Genomic DNA, 20736 nt, shown 5'->3' with positions numbered 1-20736 from the left:
TGATCAAGTGATTTAGAATTATCACAGTCTTTATTTTTCCACTTGCTGTGCCCCCCACCCCCACCCCCATACAGATTCACATGCCTCTTCCTGTAACATGACTTCTCAGAAAAGGTTATGTTTTTCCTCTGCTTTAATCTTACTGTGGAAAAACATCCTGTTTTAGTGACCTCTTGCCGGTCTTCCTTGCTGGTAGAGGCTTTAGATAATAAGGAGTGATTTGGATTTAAACATTTCAGGAAACCAAGACAGTGGGTGAGGTTTCAACTCATTGGTGGCGGGGATTTATGTGATTCTGCCAGGCTTATTTCAAACTACAAACACATGGATATCAGGGAAGGAACAGGTTGGACATGGACATGTATTCAGTAGAGGTACTGTAAATGCATTTAAGTTTGCATGGTTTTTATTACGCGCTAAGGCCAAAATGGAGTGTTTGCGGTGGTTTTAAGTTTGCAGCAGCACTATAGTCACATACTGCTACAGTATTGGACAAAAATGTTTGCGGTGGTTGTAAGTTTGCGGTGAAACGGTCGCCGCGAAAACTGTGAACATAAAACTACCGCGGACATTTCTGCATTTACAGTAATGCCCCCAGTTTTGTACCACACTGATTGTTTACTAGGGGTTTCCATAACTGTAACTAGAACCAAGGAGGTTTAAATCAAACTTCCTTGCTATAACCAAGGAGGTTCTATCCATCTTAGAACTTCATTGGTAAACTGAGTTCTCTTCCAGTCACAAGATATTAAGGACACTGGGAGTAGAGAGGGGATAGTAAGAGAAAACTCACAATGATACAATTATCACTTAACAAAACAGAAACGAATGCTTGGCAGTAGTCTGTATAACGCAAACTCCAGCTGTCCGGGGGTTTCTCTCCCCTCTCCGTGGGTGGATAGCCATTACAGGCGGCGAGCGGACACGGGGCTTGGTTGAAACCAGGCTAGCTTGGCAGGTGCAGACTTGCTTCCTACTCATTCTACAAACTTTTTAACACTAAATTTCAGCCCCAAACATATTTCAGCACAAAATATAGTTTACATGTATGCACTTTTTCAACTTGCCAAACGGTATGTCAACAGTGAACAAGCCAGGGCAGCCAGATCAGGTCTGAAGTACTCTAATGAAGAGCCAAAGTCTGCAAACAACCATACTCACCTCCGCTAACCACATCAAACAACACCAGGCCACTCCAGTGTGAAGGCACTATCAGAATGACCTAATTGGGCTGAGGACTCATCCAGGGTCAATAAACTTGTCAAGGAGTGTTCTTGGTAACATGAGAAGCTTCTAGGGCAGGCTTAGCAACCTCCCGGCTTTTAGAATTATATGTTTTGCGCTGTTTAAGAACTGTTTTCTGCGATTGCTACAGTGGGGTTCAACTGGTAAGTCAGGGATCAGGACATCTCGGTTGGGGCTGCAACCGTCTTTCGGAGACCGGGGATGTAAAATGGTGGTCCCGTGTTCGAGGAGGTGCCACAAGCACGTTAAGCTAGCAACCCCTCCATGTAAAAGATATACCCTGCTACTGGAAAAGCAAGAAAGGAGAAGGGCTAGCAAACCCCCCTCCCTCTTAAAATATACCCTGCTTCTGAAACAGCAAGGAAACTTGCTGCCCTATTTACCACTACACATTACACTGAACGATGGGCAAATGCTGTTATTAAAAAACGGGACCAATCAGAACATGGTAGCTGTAATCAGCCCAAAACCAGCAATATTAAAAGCTTGACCGGCTTTGAAGGCCATAACCTGAGCACACTCCTGACTGTGTCATCTCAAGTACCAGGACAAGCCCTGGGGTCTGTCTCACCACAATGTTTCTCAAGTGCCTTTCAACTCTGTTTGATGTTGGTCTGTGGTAGGAGGCTGAGCTGTTTCGCTGGAGTGCTTCTTGTTTGCCAATAAAATGTAAATCCTATTAACAATGTTTCAAGAAGCAGTTGAAGTTGAACTGTTCTTTCCAACACAAAAAAGGACTTTCCCAAATCTCTGACTGATCAACTCCAGTCTTTGTCAAGACTGAAAATTTGGTTAAGTCCAATTTCTATTGTGTTGGAAATCACAGTTCAACCTTGATCCAGAATGACTTCTACCAACACAGATGAACTTTCAAGTAAATAAGATGTAATCCTTGTACAGGGGAAATAAAGGCATTTCTTCCACCCCAAAATTGGTAGGTTGTAGGTTCAATCCCCAAACGAGTCATACCAAAGACTTAAAAATATGATACAAACTGCTTTCTCTGCTTAGCATTCAGCACATTTGAGAAAGAGTGTGGTAGTTGAACACACACATCACTACCACAGTACCAGTAGACTAGCCCCCTGCTTTAGTGATTGCACAAAGTTGTGTGTGTGTCCCAAGGGCTGCTGAAACGGAGATGGTCGTCGCCCTATGTACCGTAAAATTCCTATTTACGTACGCACCCCTCCTAACGTACGCACCCCCGATTTGGGGACCATTGCGGGCCTAACTCAGTGAGTTGAAATGTTCAGGGGAAAAACCCTCCTAACGTACGCACCCCCTCTCCAGCATTTCGGTGGATAGTTAAGAGGTTGACATGATCATCCTTCCTATGATGTTTACCGGCTTAAAGGGTTACTGAGAAAACAATTCAAATATATGTATTGTCTATTCTTTATTACTGATTGATTGTGTGGTAGCATTCCACACTTCATTTGCATGAAGATGTACCGTACTATCATGCTGATATGTGATTTTTCTGAGGAAGAACCCCTCCTAACGTACGCACCCCGACTTTGGTGTCGGCCTGGAGCACCTGCTTGCAACTTGAAAAGTTTAAAAAGTGCGTACGTAAATAGGGATTTTACGGTACTATCTGATGTGGAAAGGACCTAAACTCTAATTCTAACTTTTAACTCCAACCTCAGCCCAAAGATCATTGATCTGCCTCGTCAAATAAAAAAACTGTCAGACAAAAATTCCTAAGAAGCACAATCCCTTCCAGATACCTTCTTAAGGGACTGCTGGTATCTAGTCATTTCATTCTGCTGATTGGATTATGGTCTAAACCAGGAATTCGAGGCATCTGCAGCACCGATCACTGAAGGGAATGACAGCAGGCCTCAGCACAGGGAATAGCCTTATCTTCTTCATACCCTTAAGTTTTAATGGAAAAGATACAGAAGAGGACTTGATGCTTGCCAGGGTGCCTTCTTGCATAGCAACAATTGGAGCGGACACATACTAATCAGGATATTAATTAGGTAAAGCCTTCAAACCTCAAACTGAGTACGAAGCATGATGCTTCAGGATATTACCCAGGTAAGACCAACCAGTGATGCACAGCAGCCCTCATCACTATGAATGCTCTATCTTCTCCATTTTGATAAAGAAGACAAAGAAAAGGACTCAATGCTAGCCAAAGCGACTTCTTCCAATGACACAAGCTAACCAGGAGTCATCACAGTCAATTATCATCATTGGTCGGCTACAGGGCAACTTTCTTCCAGTTCTAAGATTTTGTTGTCTAGTCTGAGTGTCATCGTCATTAGTTTATCAGGAGCTCCCATACTCTGCACAAACCATTCTATACTGGTAGGCATAGAGGAGAGGATGGGAGAATTTTCTGGACATACGACGTCAGCGATTTTTTGCGGGGCCGATTCACACCCATTAAAAAAGGCGACGTACGTCAAAGATGTCGTTGTCGTACTTCGTTGTTGTACGTCCCGAAAATTTTCCCAGTGTGCATCGGGTCTAACTGGGATGACACTCAGATACCCCCCCCCCTAAAAGAGGCTAAGATTTAGGTAGGGAAAGTCCTAATGTGTTCTGACAGTCCTGACTTTCTGACAGCTCACAATGAACCACACCTACTAATCTCCATCTAGCAGCTGGTCTTCAACCACACCCCCTCTTTTTCAATGTTTATTCATTGGAACTTTCTTTCAGTACCTCAAAAAGAGATCAAATGATTTAGGTGATCTGGATAGATAGCACAGAGATGAGGTTCCCTCTACCTTATTAGCACCCAGATGGAGGAAAACAGCAGGGAGAACAACAGAGCAGAGGAGAGAAAGACAATGTGGACAAAAACTACTCTCCAAACAAAGTCTGCAAAGGAGGCTAAGATTTAGGTAGGGAAAGTCCTAGTGTGTTCTGACAGTCCTGACTTTCTGACAGCTCACAGTGAATGAAGCACATGTTGAACAAGTGTTTGTTCATTGGAACTTTCTTTCAGTACCTCAAAAGGAGATCAAATGATTTAGGTGATCTGGATAGATAGCAAAGAGATGAGGTTCCCTCTATCTTATTAGCACCCAGATGGAGGTGACCGGGAGGTAATGAGGAGAGACAGGACCAGCTGCCTGGGGGACACAGTCACAGGGACCTGCTGAAAACAGCAGGGAGAACAACAAAGCAGAGGAGAGAAAGGTAATGTGCGCAAGAACTACTCTCCAAGCAGAGGTTCAGCTCCGGCTGTTTTTTGACATCTTTTTAATGTCTTTTTTAGGTTTCTTTTTTGTATGCTGGCCAAAATAGAAAGACCTACAAAAACAGTTAAAAAGACATCAAAAACCAGCTCGGGAGCCGAACCTCTGCTTGGAGAGTACTTGGTGATTCTTTCTGGATTGTCCCCAATCCCCAAAGTAAAGAAAACTGGTAACAGCACATATTCAGTAGGTGAAAACTTTAAAAAGAGTAAAGACAAGAAAAAGAGCAACTTCAGAAAAAGAAAAAGGAAAAAGAATTAGAATGAGGTGCTGCTATCAGAGATCGTCTGTAGTATTTATGTTGTGTCATTCACTGCAATGTCATACCGCCATAGCCTGTCATCTACGGTTACCAGGCCTAAACACCATTCTACCTTGAAACCAGGAACCTTACAAGCTGCCAACCATGGTCAAACGGTCTCATAACCGGAGCCACCCGAACGCCGGGTAACCGCTGTGATCGAACCATTCACTCTGTGTCAACAGAAGATCAAACAATTTGTCAGCGAAGTGTTGCCGTGGAACCACGTAATGCCAGCAGGAAAACGGGGATTACATGCGACAGTTCACATCAAAGGCCACTCGCGGCGGCACGACAAACTCGTTCATAAAGCCATCCGTGTTGATGAGCAATGATACGGCAATGATGACATAAATAGATACCAGGCTGTATGCCGTAATAGATCGGATGAAAACACCGTAAATCAAGACCTGCGTGTCAGGGTGCAACACCTTTTGCGAATCTATGCAAGCTGGTAGTTGTTAGTGGACAGCCACGTGTGTTGGTCCATATAACGTTAGATGAGCGGTAGGCATGTGTGTGTCAGGACACACACTGGACTACCGTCCTGCGTACTTGGATAGATCGACGTGCAGATGACCAAAATTTAAGATCAATTTTGATGTCATCATGAACTACTGTAGAATTGATTCGGAAGACGTCTTGTAATCATTTGTTGTTGAATATCTTGTTGTTGAGTTTTTGTCTTCACTGAAGCCCTTTCGAAAGACTAGAATTGAGTAGCCTCCGTTGCAGTCCTTTTCCCCGCAGCGTGTTTTTGTCCGCTCCCCAGCAGCAAAAGGACTGCAACGGAGGCTAAGAATTGAGTGCAAACAGACTAGGAAGTTTTGGTGGGCCGACGCCGCAAACCATGTTCAGGGTCGGCTAACCAAAGGTCTAAGCTCATGAACAATATCACTTCCTCAAGAGTCAACTGAAACCCTGGATTAAATAAGCTTGTCACAAGAGTCTCGTGGTCAAATTTCTTTAAAAGTTTCATACGAGAAAACAACCATCAACACTTGATTTTACTAGTACAAAATAGCACAAACGTACTTCCCATCCTGTATAGAATATCCTAATGAGTGATTAGGCAACTGGGTCCCGATATTGACATTCCTTACAAAACTAAACACAAATCCATAAATCTCAGACGAAGATTACGTATTTCCTGCTACTGTGAAGTAACCACGGGGCCCGCTTCAAACGCCGACAAAGGTTTATTTATTATGATAAGTGCCGTAAGCACAATAAGTGTTTCCCACTGGATCCACATATACACAAACTCCCGGCCGAACGTAAACTGAGACCGATCCTTTAAAATCCTAGAAAAGCCTCCTCAAAACCCACAAATATTTCAGGCACGGGAACCGGCGGGGTTCATGAATTGATGAAAAGTTACAATACAAGTGGGACACCGAACGGTATGCTAGTGTAAATTGAGCTATTTGAAAAGTGTTTGGGATGTTTAAGATACGCTTGTTTCTAGATAACAGTGCAACTATTATGAATCAGAAGCAATCCTAGAAAAGCCTCCTCAAAACCCACAAATATTCCACGGGTTTCACGAAAAGTTACAATGCAAGAACGGTAGAAGAACGTAAGAATCTATGCTTGTGTAGATTGAGCTATTTGCAAAGTGTTTATGAAAGTGTTTGGGATGTTAAAAATACGCTTGTTTTCAGATAACAGTGCAACAATTATGACATAATAGAGAAAGAGTTGCGGTGCCAAACATAAAATACAGTGGTAGATGGAACGCTTAAATTTTAGACCGATACCTGAAACTTCCTCTTTTCATTTAACCCGCTATTTTTCTTACTTAATTTGCGGCCTTTAGAAAAAAAAGTGCTGACATTTTTTCGCTTGTTTGTTTGTGTCCTGTGTGTCGTCGATAAACTTCAAATGTTTTCACAACAATAGGGAGTATCCCGGGGCAATGTCACTACTTTGATTTGGGCGAAGGGACACGTTTAAGCGGCGGCGCAGGTTACCAATTGCGGGCAAACTACCCACCCTCCACAGCGCAAATATTTAGCGTTGAAGGGACGGTCTTTCTGTGCCTGTCTACTTAGCCGCGGCGGAAGAAAGAGACACCCGCCCTACCGAAACCAACATGAAAGGTGACATGAAAAGAACAGGCATTTCTGGCATGACTTGAGTTGCATGGTTGTAGTGCTTCGGCTCTTGAGGCGGTGCACCTTTGGAACGCGGAGCAGGCGGCGCGCGACAACCCGGAACCTGTCATCTTTCCGACGGTTTCAGGACAAGTCCGCAAATCAGGGAATACATACTACTTAGGCCCCCATTCCACTACACGGCGATCGCGCTGCGACCTAAATCGAACTTGTCTAACCATTCGGTTTGATTTCATAATTGGAATATCATGAAAAATGTAAAAGTTTGACTGAAAAGACAACAAAACAATCAAAGCGTAGAAAAATTCGTTTTTCTATGAAATTCGTTAATTGCTCTGTTAAATTTGAGGTCGCAGAGAGCTCGCGGCGACGGGACAGGCCGTCCTAGTGGAATGGGGGTATAATCGTGGAACCGCGATATTTCCAGAAAATATATGTTTTCCTTGACCCTTGCCTAGTATACGTGGACGGTAGGACCAACGTAACAAATCTAACAGCCGTTATATCACGATACCTGTGATCTTTCCGACGTTTGTCAGGACAAGTTCGCAAATTGGGGAATAATCGTCGAACCGCCAGAAAAATGCCTTCCTTGACCCACGCCTAGAATAACGTGGACGGTAGGACCAAGCTTAAAATCTTGAATCTTTTATCATAATAACGTTTCGATCAACTCCAAATGCAGGTTACATGCCATCTCCCCGCTACGCTTGAGGACAAGCCGGCGATTTGGGATAATCGTCGCGTTGCGACACTCCAAGAAAAACGTCTTCCCTCATAGTCATATTCCGTAGAACGTAACGCAACAGGTGTCTTCTTACGCCCAATTTAGACGGCTGTTAAATAGTCTCCGGCGACGGTATTCTTAGGCCGTCTAAAATCAAGAATCAACTAAATGTATCACAAGAGAAGACGTCAGTATGTGTGAAAGACAGATAGATAGTTTTCAGGGAAAACAACAGTGATCTGAAGAAACGAAGTTTGTAACGCCAACCACGACCACTAGCTAGTATACTATAACGTGAGGCAAACGACAACGCAACACGCTGCCTTCAAAGTTAAACCGTAACGTAACACTATATTCGTTTATCATGTCATATCTGTTGACTGATAATCCAAGGTAACGTACGTACATTGTAAAATTCAAAAATTATTGTGGACGTTAACCAACAAAACATAGCAATTAAAACAAGGGTTACAGGATTACGATTGAAATTGAAAATAAAAGAGTTGCTCTTTCGGTATCATCAAAAGTGCCGCTAACTTGACTTGAAAAGGCTTGATGCACTAGCTGACTGAAGCTAGCGTAGATGACACGTCATGGGCAGGGGATCCAATGTCGGATTTTCCAAGGATGGAAAACAGGAATTTGCTGAAATATTTCCGGGATGACGCGAGCAAAATATGATCCCCTTTGAAAAAAATGTGCGGAGATTTTACGGCGGGTGACTTGCATAAACCGTGACGACTTTAGGTCGCGGGTCGCCCACAAAGGTACCGCAGGTGGTCGGAGCTTCACTCACGGAGCGGTAACTGGACACACTACGGTCAGGGGACGTGCATATGCGTGATGACACAAAGAAACGCCACTGTATTTCGTTTCAGAGCTGACTAACGTTATGGGAAACTTGTAGTCTATCATATATTCATTACCTTCAATGATCATATGCTATATTTAGCATGGTCCATATCAGCGGTGGGGTGACGAGTAACCTGTGCTGGCGTCTGCCTTTGCACTTGCTAGTGGTTGTAATTGAGAATGAAAACTTTGATACGCAACTCAACAACCGTTCAAGCTCAAGGAGCTTCACTGTTGTATCATACAGTCGTGCGTGCGTGTGTGCAAAAGTACCTACCTTGCAACGGAAAGAGGCGCTGGTATTCATGTAAAGTATATTGCTTTTAGGAATGATGATATTGTCTTTAGGGGGGAAGATATATAATAAATGCTTGGAGATAGCTCAGTTTAGACAATATTGTAACCTTCCCGATGTGTTAAAGAATGGTGAAACACTTACTATGCTGAACAGATGGACTTGGGGTTGGCTTTACAAAACTCCGGCGTGCACTTCGGGCGGCAGTATTTGGGCAGACCTTCCTCCTGTTGCTCGTTACCTGCAAAAGAACAGGATGATAATGAATCAATCTTTATTATATCATATCATATTCATGCTCGGGGTTGGATACAAGGTTGACCAAATATAGCCTTGATATGCGTATGTATTGAAAATTTAAACTCTATATATGGATGCGTCACAGAGACGGAACACATGGTCAGGTTCACTTGGTCTAAGTGTCAAATTGTCAATAGAGGTATCAACCCATTCAATCCCCACTTCATACCGTATTACTCGTTGGTAAACGTTTAAAAACAAAATATTTTTTGTTGTTTTGAAAATGCCCTGCATATTTTCGTAGTGTCCCATCTTGGAAGGGGGTTGAAGAGACTGACGTACAGACCAACTCTCACTGTCAAGTGAAACCGTTGTTGCTGAACGACCAGAGTTAAACCTGGACAACATAACTTTGGGTAGATGTAATACGTAATGCAAAGTTTAATTGTAAAATCTACGTTATTGGCTCCAGGCTTTGGGCGATCCTATTTTAAACAATTAAGCTGTAATGGTTTAAATTACGGCAAATGTCGACCTCCTGCGGTCGTGAGAAACTCGAACGCCGGTCCTTCGTAGTCACAACAAGTGTTTTAAACCTGTATTGTGTTACTTTTGTGATCAGTAATTACACGTAGATTTTATACAAATTTTACCTTGTGGTCCTAGAATAGACGGTTGTAAGATTAAAATTCTCATCAAATCGTTAATATGTATAACTAGCACAAAAGATGTTGTTCATTTTCTATTATAAACACTAGAAATCACATTTAGAATGGGACAAAAGTCAGGAATGCCATAATGATTTGCCTGTTTTTGTAAACAGAACTGAAAAATAAAACAATCATTGCACAATAATCGAAGAACAGTAACGGTCTTATTTTCTTCTAGGCGGAATCGTATAGCCTCTACCAGGCTCCGCGGATCGCTGGAAAAATAGTAGGAATTGGCCAAATAGTGAATAGTATGCTAGGGGAGTCGGCTACGGAGTAGTGATTAGTGTAATAGAGAGTAAGCACGGCCAGCAATAAGAAGAAAAAAAATGTAATAGCAAAACTGTAACTTGAAAGAGAAAACAGCCGGAAGGAGTCTGCAACGTAGGCTAAATAGAGAGGGACAATAGGCGACCCACAGAGCCTGTGCGGAATCGGTATCTACAAATGGTATCAAATTCATCCCCCATCGGGCCAATTTCTACTGTTTTTCAAGCGATCCGCGGAGCCTGGTAGAGGCTAGGAATCGTAAGGGGTGGTACATGAAGGTTTCCGCCCCTCTCTCCGTAGCCGACTCCCTTAGCATACTATTCCATATTTGGCCATTTTCTATCATTTTTTTCAGCGATCCGCGGAGCCTGGTAGAGGCTAGGAATCGCAAGGGGTGGTACATGAAAGTTTCCACCCCCCTCGTACATACAGTATTAGCAACTGTGACAGCCTTACGCCTGTGCAAACACTCCGGTCTCCATGAAAGCTCGCGCCAAAAGCCGGCTTTTTCAGGCCACTCAAAAAGACCCTCCCCTCCAAATCCGTCATAATCACCCGGCCATGTATAAATATCCATCCCGGGAGCTTTCATCGCCACAACAACATACCGTGACCACCGCTTTTCGGTCTGTTTGAAGGGACGCGAGTCGTTGATGTTCCCACATAATCACCAAGCAGATGTTTGGTGTCGACTGTTTTCGGCTTGTTTTGACGTCGTTGTTGTAATCATTTCAAGCCTTGAATGGCTCATTTTCTTTCTTGATGCTTCGACGAGAACGCCATTTGAATAAAAGACACGCAAAACGCAACAAGACACGTCCAAAACCAAGCCAAGGCCACACATATGTAGAGTGATCTCTGTCTTATGTAAGTAATTGAACACTGCGACGTCGACGTCACACAGGAGGTGGCACGTACCGCTTGCAGGTGTGAGGAAGCACAACGCGATTGTGATGGCATGCGATGGGTTTAGGCACATTCAAAACTGTGACTGTTATTGTTATTACCCTATCAAGGAAAGATTTCAATTGGAGACGGTTCTTTGGTTGAATTTCGTCTGCGAGGGAAGAGGCGGAGAAGGGCGAGGGGAAAGTGGTGCGCGATGTTGCCGTCAGTGTTTCGTTTTTTGTACAAGCAGAGGTTTCGATCGGGGAGCTAGTAGTGGCTGGGATCTATAACGTTGCCTAATCTCCAAGCAGATCCACGCCGGGCGCGAAAATCGTAGTATGCTAGCCAGAGAAGGTCCAGTCAGCCAGAGAGGGTTCATCAGCCGGGCTGATGAACCCTCTCTGGCTGACTGGACCTTCTCTGGCTAGCATACTACGATTTTCGCGCCCGGCGTGGATCTGCTTGGAGATTAAATTTTGTAATACAGGCAACAGGGTGACGCGCCGACCGGCAGGTTCGTGCGGGAATGTTGTCCTCGCACCCCGCTGTCGGCAGTCTGCGACGCACGGACGGAAGTACGTCGTCTCCCTGTAGCCTCCAACGGGCCCTTCTAGTAATACCCCCATTCCACTAGCATGACTAGGACTGCGCTCTCGCTGCGCGCTCTCTGCGACCTCAAATTTAACAGAGCGCTCAACGAATTTTATAGATACAAAACGAACTTTCTTACATTTTGTGTGTTTTGTTGTCTTTTTAGCCATACTTTTTGTTTACATTTTGCATAATATTCCTATTCTATGAAATCAAGGATTATTATAATAATAAATAGAGTGAATAGTATATCAAGGGAGTCGGCTACGGAGAGAGGGTCCAATAGGTCGTCGGATCGCTAGCTGGGACGTGGACTAGCCTCTACCAGGCTCCACGGATCGCTGGACCTCTTGTACTGGGCCCTCTCTCCGTAGCCGACTCCCTTAGCGTACTATCCACTCTATTTGGCCAATTTCTACTATTTTCCAGCGATCCACGAGGCCTGGTAGAGGCTAGACGTCGCGTCCCAGCTGGCTGCTAAGAGGGAACAGATTCGTGGTGGGGCGACGGACGTGTTTGGTCACACCCCACTGCGATTATTTCCCCGTGTTCATCACAACATCCCTCCAACAGGCCGGCGTTTGCACGCACTCAAGGCACGGGCCGGCGTCTTCTCGGTCAAGTGCAAGTTCTAGGTCTCGTACGAAACTGTGTTAAGAACCGTTGGAATTGTTCTTCATTAGCATGTACACGCTGTTCCGTATGGTGGTAAACACTGGAATCCATAACATGCCCCGTATGGCGTTTTAATGTATGAATGAATGGCTGAAGACATATATCGTAAATAACTATCATTTTGCTGATATAGCCGTAGTCACATATGACATATAGTCTCCTTCGCAGATTTATAGGAGAGCCGGAGTCTATTTTCTGGGGGAGCGCTGATTCGTGGAAATTGTCTTCTCGGCATCAGAGAACTAGGCCCATGTTGAAAATCGCGAATCCCCCCAAAATAAATGCCTGCCTAAGAATGTTTCCAATTTTGATCGTAAACCTGCGGCAAAACGTATCAAACTGGGGCATTTCAGACTGTATACTGTTAACCTGGATGCCAGATCCCTAAACTATCTATCGTGTGGCATTTTAGAGTTTGGGGGTCTGGCATCCAGGATAGTATTCTGAAGCTGCTGCATTTGTTTTCAGAAGTTCAGCGCGTAATCAGCAAGAGGCGGTAACGTCAGAACGCCGCCGGGAGCCTGTGGTGTAGGCTATGTAAACACGCGGCAGTAAACCACTGTTATAACAGGTACACTATCCTCTTATGTTCCCGATCGGCTGGACACCCTTCCGTGTGTGAGTTTATGTAGTATATTTGCTATCAATTAACACGTACTTGTCGTTTCAAGATTTCGCGCGTTAATCTGAAAAAGATGAGGTCAATAACCCGGCCCCATTTTTAAACGTTTACTGTGTCAAACCAAGGACGTCCTTTATCAAACAAGCTCTTCGTGTTTGTGAACATTTCAGTCTGATAATGTTAGCCCAGACTCTGGCGTCTTCTTGCTGTCTTGGGTTCCTTAGAGTTTCGAACAAGACGTCCTTGAGGCCCAGAAGATATACTGCCGGGCGATCAAAGGATTTACTTCTTTAAGTATTCTTTTCTGCCTTTAGAACATTACTAGCCTTTACCAGACTAACTACGGTGGCTATAGGGAAAATAATTTGCTAGCGGAGTTTAGCTAGCCTGAGTGTCGTCCTCATTAGTTCCATACTCTGGTGAAGGGAGCGTATGGGAGCCCTGTAACCAACTAGGATGACACTCAGGCTACAGTTTGGCCACCATAGGGTCTCATTTTCTAGCCTGGGCGCCATCCTATCACTACCGGGGCTCCTACACTCGCTACCCTAAACGCGCACCTAAAAATGTTACCCTTAATTACCATGGAATGGCTATCCTGGCCAATCATCATTCACCCTATTTTTGCCGATTTCTACTATCCACGAGAAAGAGGAGGGTCTGATGGAGAAGTGATGATGGTTTCTGGATTATTTCAGGCCCATAAAACACATTAAGAAATCTTCCTACAAGGTAACGTCATGTAGGATCGCGCGGAATCTCCGCCGTCCAAATAACCTGACATCGCCACTTTAGCTGTCATGTTGGGAACGTCGGAGGGCAACACAGGGCGGCGGCTAGGAACATTCCCTGTACACTACAAAGAGGAATGTACTGTGGCGGTTGCTATTGGTTTTGTTGGGTTTGGTTTACGGTTGTTTGAAACATTTCATGTCCAACAAAGTGTCACGGCGGAACGCTTAGAGCCATCAAATGTCCCATTTCCTGTTTGTCAAACCAAGGAGGTCAAACGTAATGTGAACAAGGCGCGTCAGCTAGAGTCGTCCCTGTCTCACTTCCGTTGAATACATTTGTGTGTATGTGTGTGTGTGTCTGTGAATGTGTGCGTGTGTGTGTGCGTACGTGCGTCTCTCTCTGTGTGTCTGTGTTTGTGTGTGTGTGTGTGTGTGCGTTCGTGCGTGTTTATCGTTTGTGTGTGTGTGTGTGTGTGTGTGTGAATGTGTGTGTGTGTGTGTGTGTGTGTGTGTGTGTGTGTGTGTGTGTGTGTGTGAATGTGTGTGCGTGCGTGCATGCGCGCGTGTGTGTGTGTGTAGGATTCCCCACCTTGCTATGTTGGTCAATCAGTCTAGAACCATTGCACCATGCTCGTTCTCGTTGCCTGGTATCCATCCCCATTCTAGCTGCCGGATTTCTTCTGTCCAATCCTATTTGCGTCGGGGACAGAAGAGACCCGGTAGCTAAATAGAGATGGACACCAGGCTACGTTCTCCTACATCCAGATCTACACATGAGAGGTCTGATCCAGACCCAGCGTCCACACGGGCGGTCCTGCTGAGTTTATATATTGGTCATCATCATTGGTCGGCTGCTACGCAGGCGACTAAAATCTGTAAGTTTCCAGTAGACAGATGTCCATGATGAGTCCCGACCGCGACTCTTCCCCAGCTTGTATAGCACCACTCTGTTCAATAACGACTCAGGCATCCCAAACATCTCTCCATAAATTACACTGTGTACGAACAAGGAGGTTATAACCTCGTTGGTAGATTCAAAGAAAGACTGGGTGGTGTAAACAACAGAATTGATTGGTTAAGTTCGCTCGGGTCTCTCCTCTTCCGCAACTGACGGCCTGCGTTCCAAGAACCTCCCATTGGCAGCCATCAGTTTTGAGAATCGCCCACACACTACAGGTTATTGTAGCCCCGGTGTGAAGTGAGTCAGATTTCAAGCATATGATATGTTGAAGTGGGGAAGTAGCCTAGATGCCAGGACCCACCGCGATAGATGAAAACCCCTTCGGCCGGGAAAGCCTCGCTACCAAAGTTTGCACCCTCTTTATCCTTAGGGGCATGTTGATCCTAGAAGTAGAAGAGCCGAGGAGATGACATGTGTAGGCCCTGGAAAGTCTGGCATCCAGGCTAATTGGGAAGGGGTACCTCTTGCCACTGAATGAATTCTTACCGCAGACGTAGACCAAAAACGTTTAGAAAGACGAATTAATGATGTACTTTGTACATCTATTTCAGACATGCAGTTGCTGGGTAAGGGGTAGAGTGACGACAGGCGTAGTTTATGATCGTTCACGTCACATAAACTTGTCTTCCAGCATTCTTGTCATTCTTCCTTGAAGGGTCAAAGACGGGGGAGACGTGGGCGAGCGATGTCGTCTCAAGACGTTCGTATCTGTCGGACCCCTGCCGACGGACAAGGACGAATGTCTCTCTCTGTTTTCTCTCCGTCTCGGCTGCGACAGACTCCAACGAACGCCGGAGGGCTCGTAAAATGTGATGGCTCTTGTATTTATTCCAAAATCCTAGCTAGCCTAGAGACCAGACTGTTTCCAGGGGCCGGGGCCTACACAGGTCAGCTCGTCGGCTCCAAAGCCAACATGCCCCCAATGAAATTTTAAACATGCCCCGTTGAGTAAGACCCTGGGATGACTAGGGTGCCAACTCTGGGAACGGGAGAAACATGGTTCTCCTCCAGCCAAAGGGGTTCGGAATCGCCTTGCACGGGGATCTGGCTTCCAGGCTAGACTCCCTCGAACAGCGGACGCTCATAAGATATAGGCGCCCTTGTGTTTATGTCAAGTTCCGAGGTGGTTAGAGAGAATCAAACCTCCCAGTAACCCTGACCTTGCTACAACATGACAAGGCCACTGAGAGCCAGTAAAATTGGTTTTCTGTAAAAGAGGATGTGTGCCGTATTTTCTTTTATGGAGGGGGGGGGGGATAAATCTACCAGGAGACTACATGCGATACTAGTATTACATGTAGTTACATGCTCGTCTTCGATTCTAAGAAGATGTTAGAAGGAAGTCCTCCTGTACCGAACGGACGTCAGTGATAAAGTTATTAACCCAACGTGACAGCTGAGAAAGAGTTGGATAAGGAGGAAACTCCTACCTAACCGTGGCCAGACAACACGATAGATATTCTAAGAGATTGGGGGCCTGACATCTAGGCTAACCTAACCGAAGAGTTCGACTCTGCCCTACTCTAGAGTCTATTAGCAAACCCACCAGAGGCAAAGGCCAAGCCCTGCTAAGTCGTCTAATTCTAGTGGACTTCTTTGTTTATTTCTTTAAGATTTCCACTACCAACAATCTTAAGCTTACCGAAGCCACAACAAAGTTGCTATCCGCGAGATTCCAGGCGATTTGTTCAGGAATGCGCCGGTATGAAGGCGATAGACCCGAGCTTACAATTGGATTACGCGATTGAAAACTGGGTCTTAGAATTTTCCTAACAACTATGCCAATTAGGAAGGGAAGACTAACGAAAGGTGATCGTGAGGAGATGCCGGTGGCACGGTTTGTGTCAGGGTCATTCGGCGCTGTTTTTTCTCCCGCGGTTTAGTGAAAATTGGTAGCGGGTGTAGCCAGGACCTCGCGTGGGGGGAAGCGTCGCTATCGGGCGATGGGCGAGCGATAACGGCCTGCTGATGAGCCAGAGGTCCCGAGGCGAGCATCATTTTCGGAGCGTTGAAAAGCCGGTGACAGTCTCGGGCCGCGTCTGTCGCCGTGATAGACTGGTTCTCATTAGTCCGGACGTGCGAAGTGTGAATTCTTTAGCCTGGAGTCCAGCCTTGTTAGCTTTGGTCGCTCCCTACCTAGCTACACCGCCACCGGATATGAATTGCTCAGGATAGCATTTAGTCTCTACAACCTTGGTCTCTGCCAGACTATAACTATGCCAGCAATATGGAGAATATTTCCAGGGAAGTTTGCCTACTAGCGGGTTTCATTTGCAAACACAAGCGGGCGAAATATTGACCCCCACCGTGGATTGACTCTACTAGCCAATTATTCCTTTTTTTTGCCGAATTCTACGATCCATACGCCCGTAGGAAGGCCTGGTGGATGCTAGTAGCCTGGATGCCAGATCCCCAATGTTTATCTATCGTGTGATATATACCACGCGATAGATATTATAGCGATTGTGGGGTCTGGTATCCAGGTTAGGTCTAGGACCTAGTCTCCTCGCTATTCGTATGAGAAATGCTGTTTCAAAACTGGCAGTAAAACATCACTATATGGTTTCAAAGAGGCATCGACGCCAATTGCCATACTACGGAAATGTTTGGGGAACGTTATACAGTACTAGTACTTGTCTTCAAGCAGATGTATTGCCGTAGATTGTTTTAGTACGTCGTTTCGCTAGAAATCTTGACGTTCCGGTAAAATCTCAAGTGAAAGACGGCTGAGGAGAGGGAACGTGCGAAAGCAAGGCTAGGCCATACATATTAAAACTGAAAGTCTAAAACCTTCGTTTAGCCCCACCTGATTGTATCAAGGTATTAGAGATTCGCGTATGTTATCCTATATAAGTATATTGTTTTGTAAGTAGAATTTTAAGACTTATTTCGTAGTATATATCTTGTAGTTAATACTACAAGATATAGAATACGAAATAAGTCTTAAAATTCTAAATTATCGTACGAAAGTGATTGTTGTGTCAATAAAAAGCTTCGTTATATCTGCTTTGAGTTTCCCGTGTAAGAATTCGGCAGACAGATCACCCGGTGATCTCTGTTGATAAGAAGAGGGGTCGTGGGGAGTTTGGTCGGTGGTCGAAAACACGACGATATACTACTCCTTAGGGGGTCGAAAAATAGTCAACATTATTAGACCCAAAAAAATATAAGTAATGCAAAAATGTGCCAGAAGTGTCGACCAGCTACAGAGATACAAAATGTCTATTTTCTCAAACTTTTTAAAATCACCAAAGGACGGACGCCTTCTCTTCTGTATCAATGTATCAATGATTCTAGCGGAGACTGGCGAAATACGATGAGACCCAAATGTGACAAATCGTGGAATTTCCTCGCCGGATGACAACCATCAGCGATTAATTAGAAACAGATTAGGAAAAACATTATTGGGGGGTGATAACTTCGTCTTTCTTCACCGACATCCTTCAATTTCATTTATCATTTATCAACAACTTGGCCGTTCTACGGTTCAACAAATGCCATTCCACCGGTGCTATGCCTTGAGTTCATAACCAAGCAACCAGGGATAGCCCTTCCCTCACGGCAAAACAAGTACTAAATGTGTAGGAAATAATAAATCAACACAGCGACGCGTGTAGCTCGCCTTGGGTACAAACGCGCGGTGCCTCTGATGCTATTGATAGCCTCCTCGATATCGCATTGGTAAATGTTTATCCGGTCATGCAAGGATGGGGGCTGCACAGGCCGAGTTGTTCCAGTTGTTCTAGTCAAGTCAAGTTGTTCTAGCTTGGTCACCATTCTCTAACCTCTACCAGACTAACTACGCCAGCTTTAGGGATCGAAGTTTGGCCACCATAGGTTTCATTTGTAAGCACAGTTATATTGACTCTCATCGTGGACTGACTCTACTGGCTAATTATTCCTTTTCTTGCCGAATTCTACGATCCATACGCCCGTAGGAAGGCCTGGTAGAGGCTAACCATTCTCGGGTTAGTGTTTTTTTTACAGGGCCCAGTATACTAAGCATAGGCCTGTAGCCTGTAGTATCTGTCAGCCTGTCTTTTTAGCCGGCCTTTTGAGATATCGCTACCTCGATGTAAGTGAAACCAACTCCGTAAAAATTCACCGGCGTGCGCTGATGAACTGGGCGGGTGGGCAACACTCCCAGCACCGTAGAGACACCGGGGAGCTCCCGATAGCATGGTTACCAGGCTACAGTTGTTCTTGTACAGCAGCGGTCTTTGAGTGGCTCACTCGCAAATCAGGGCGGTTTGGCATCATGTTTACCAGTATTCGCTACACCAAAGATACGGAGCACCGTACTATGTAATTATTGCCGCATGTCCTTCCGTTATACACAGAAGAGCCAAAGTCTACCCCCAAGAGCAAGGTCTGAGAAAATACACGTTGTGGCCGACGGTGAAGTGCCCTGCTTGACGTTGAGTCAACAATCGTAACGTGTTACTCGATGTACTGGTCAACACGACGCGAAATAACAATCGCGAAAAGATTGAATTGGCTAAAAGCACAGAAGGGCTTTTCGTATAAAAAAAAGAACATGTTGAGTTTACCAAGCAGTGAATAGTGACTTCCTATCTATTTGTTACTCTGGCGCACGGCTTTATTTTGCTGGCGCGTCGTCACCGCATTTGAGCAGGTAGTTTGGCAAGGTCAACAGTTTCGAGGCTGGGAAAACCTAGCCCCTGTTTGTTATTGAAGCTTATTTGATGAGACTGCATGCAGTATACAAAGAGAGCAATAAAACATAACCGTTAACGTTTACAGCAAGGACGAAACGCCGACGGCCAAGAGCCCGGTCACTAGTAAATCGTGCGGGCGTCGTGCGATCGGGCATTCTTGGGCCGGGATAGTAGCGAATGTGTCATCCAAAATTTTGCTTCTTTTTTTACGGAGAAGGCTGGCATAGACGCCGTGCTTGGTTCTGTCACAGCCTGTGTGGAAATTCTACGACCTCAAAATCGTACGACGGCTAGCCTGGATGCCAGACCCCCAATCTCTAAATATCTATCTACGACGGCCTACGACGAAATGTGACCGCGTCGATCGTACGTAGCCTGGGTGCCAGACTGTTTCAATTCCAGGCCAAGTCCTCCGCTCTAGGGCCAACGTGACCCCAATGAACTACAGCCCCCCTGAGTTAGAGTCTAAGAAACACGACAGATATCGTAGAGACCTATGCTAATAAAAGAAAGAACCGAAGGAACTCACTTCTTCTGCAGATGCCCTTGCTGTCTGGTCGGCTCAGCATGCCCCTGCTGTCGGGCTCCCTCTCGCAGGTCAGCCCGGCATCACACTTCCCCAGGTAATCCCACTTCCCCCCGCACTTCTCCCCTTCCACCTTGGCGCACACCGAGCAGCAGTTACAGATCCCGAGCGTCGTGCCTCCTTTGCACTTCAGCTTGCTGGCCTTGCGAGGGCTGCAGTGGATCCGCTCGCAGGGCGGACACTGCAGCGGGTACTTGTCCAGGGACCAGTCCTGACCCTGTACGCAGCCGGCCAGGCATAGGAACACCGAGAACGCGGCGGCTAGCAAGCTCGTGGCCTTCATTCCGTACAGTCTGTCTTAATCACTAACTGTTCTATAAAGAAGGAAGAAATCCGAGGAGAGCGCTCCAAGTTGTGGTACTGCTGCACGTGATTCCGCGGACTGGGACAGCGGTGAAGGGAGATAGAGACAAACGCGGAGTGCTTACGGCGCGTGGTAGGCGTACTCAGTCCCAGACCTCACTGACAGAAAAGCGCGCCTACAACCTGGGTCATTCAGAAGAACGGGCGCCCCAGGGACCAATCAGCGCGCTCCGGCAAGAGAGCGACCAATCAGCGCGGAGCCACGGCGGGGCAGTCCTCCCGGCGACCAATCGCAACGTGGGAAAAGTTTCCAGATGATGTCATCGCTCTGCGGTTAATAAGTTTAGCGATCGACAAACATCTGTAATAGCTTCAAACGGTTTGTTTACACCCTTGGGTAAACTCACGGCGCTGGCGTAAAAATATTAGCCTAAGAGTAAGAGTGGGGGGTGAAGGCTTCTAGGTCAGGCTACTCAAGACTGCGTTCTATTTATGTTTAGCCATAAGTATGGCTAAACATATTGTTTTCTCTCATGTTTCTTCTTCTTCTTCTTCTTCTTCTTCTTCTTCTCCTGTCAAATCTTCAAATCGATTCATCTCTGTCATTTTTTGACCAAATGACCTGAAATTTGGTACAGAGGTAATGTAGGCAAAAACCAATGTGCGTTCTTTTCCTTGTTTTGATATTGACCTTGAAAGTGATTTTATCGAGGTTTTTAAGC

At 45.5% G+C, this 20736-nt stretch overlaps 1 protein-coding gene across 1 annotated transcript in view; it reads right to left on the bottom strand.

Moving 5' to 3' along the window:
- Window positions 1–20364, bottom strand: part of LOC136427224 (cysteine-rich motor neuron 1 protein-like) — a 56990-nt gene extending 36626 nt beyond the window's left edge. Inside the window, exons 1-2 of the mRNA XM_066416005.1 lie at window positions 19655–20364; window positions 8900–8996 (exon numbers count right to left, since the gene is read on the bottom strand). Of these exons, the coding sequence (XP_066272102.1) occupies window positions 8900–8996; window positions 19655–19994 (437 nt within the window). The 5' untranslated portion in view covers window positions 19995–20364. The remainder of the gene's footprint in view (window positions 1–8899; window positions 8997–19654) is intronic.
- Between the last annotated feature and the right edge of the window lie 372 nt (window positions 20365–20736).

Source organism: Branchiostoma lanceolatum, chromosome 2 (assembly GCF_035083965.1).
Source record: "Branchiostoma lanceolatum isolate klBraLanc5 chromosome 2, klBraLanc5.hap2, whole genome shotgun sequence".
Classification (NCBI taxonomy): domain Eukaryota; kingdom Metazoa; phylum Chordata; class Leptocardii; order Amphioxiformes; family Branchiostomatidae; genus Branchiostoma; species Branchiostoma lanceolatum.
The sequence above is the reverse complement of the archived record's forward strand: the minus strand, read 5'-3'. Positions and strand labels throughout refer to the sequence as shown.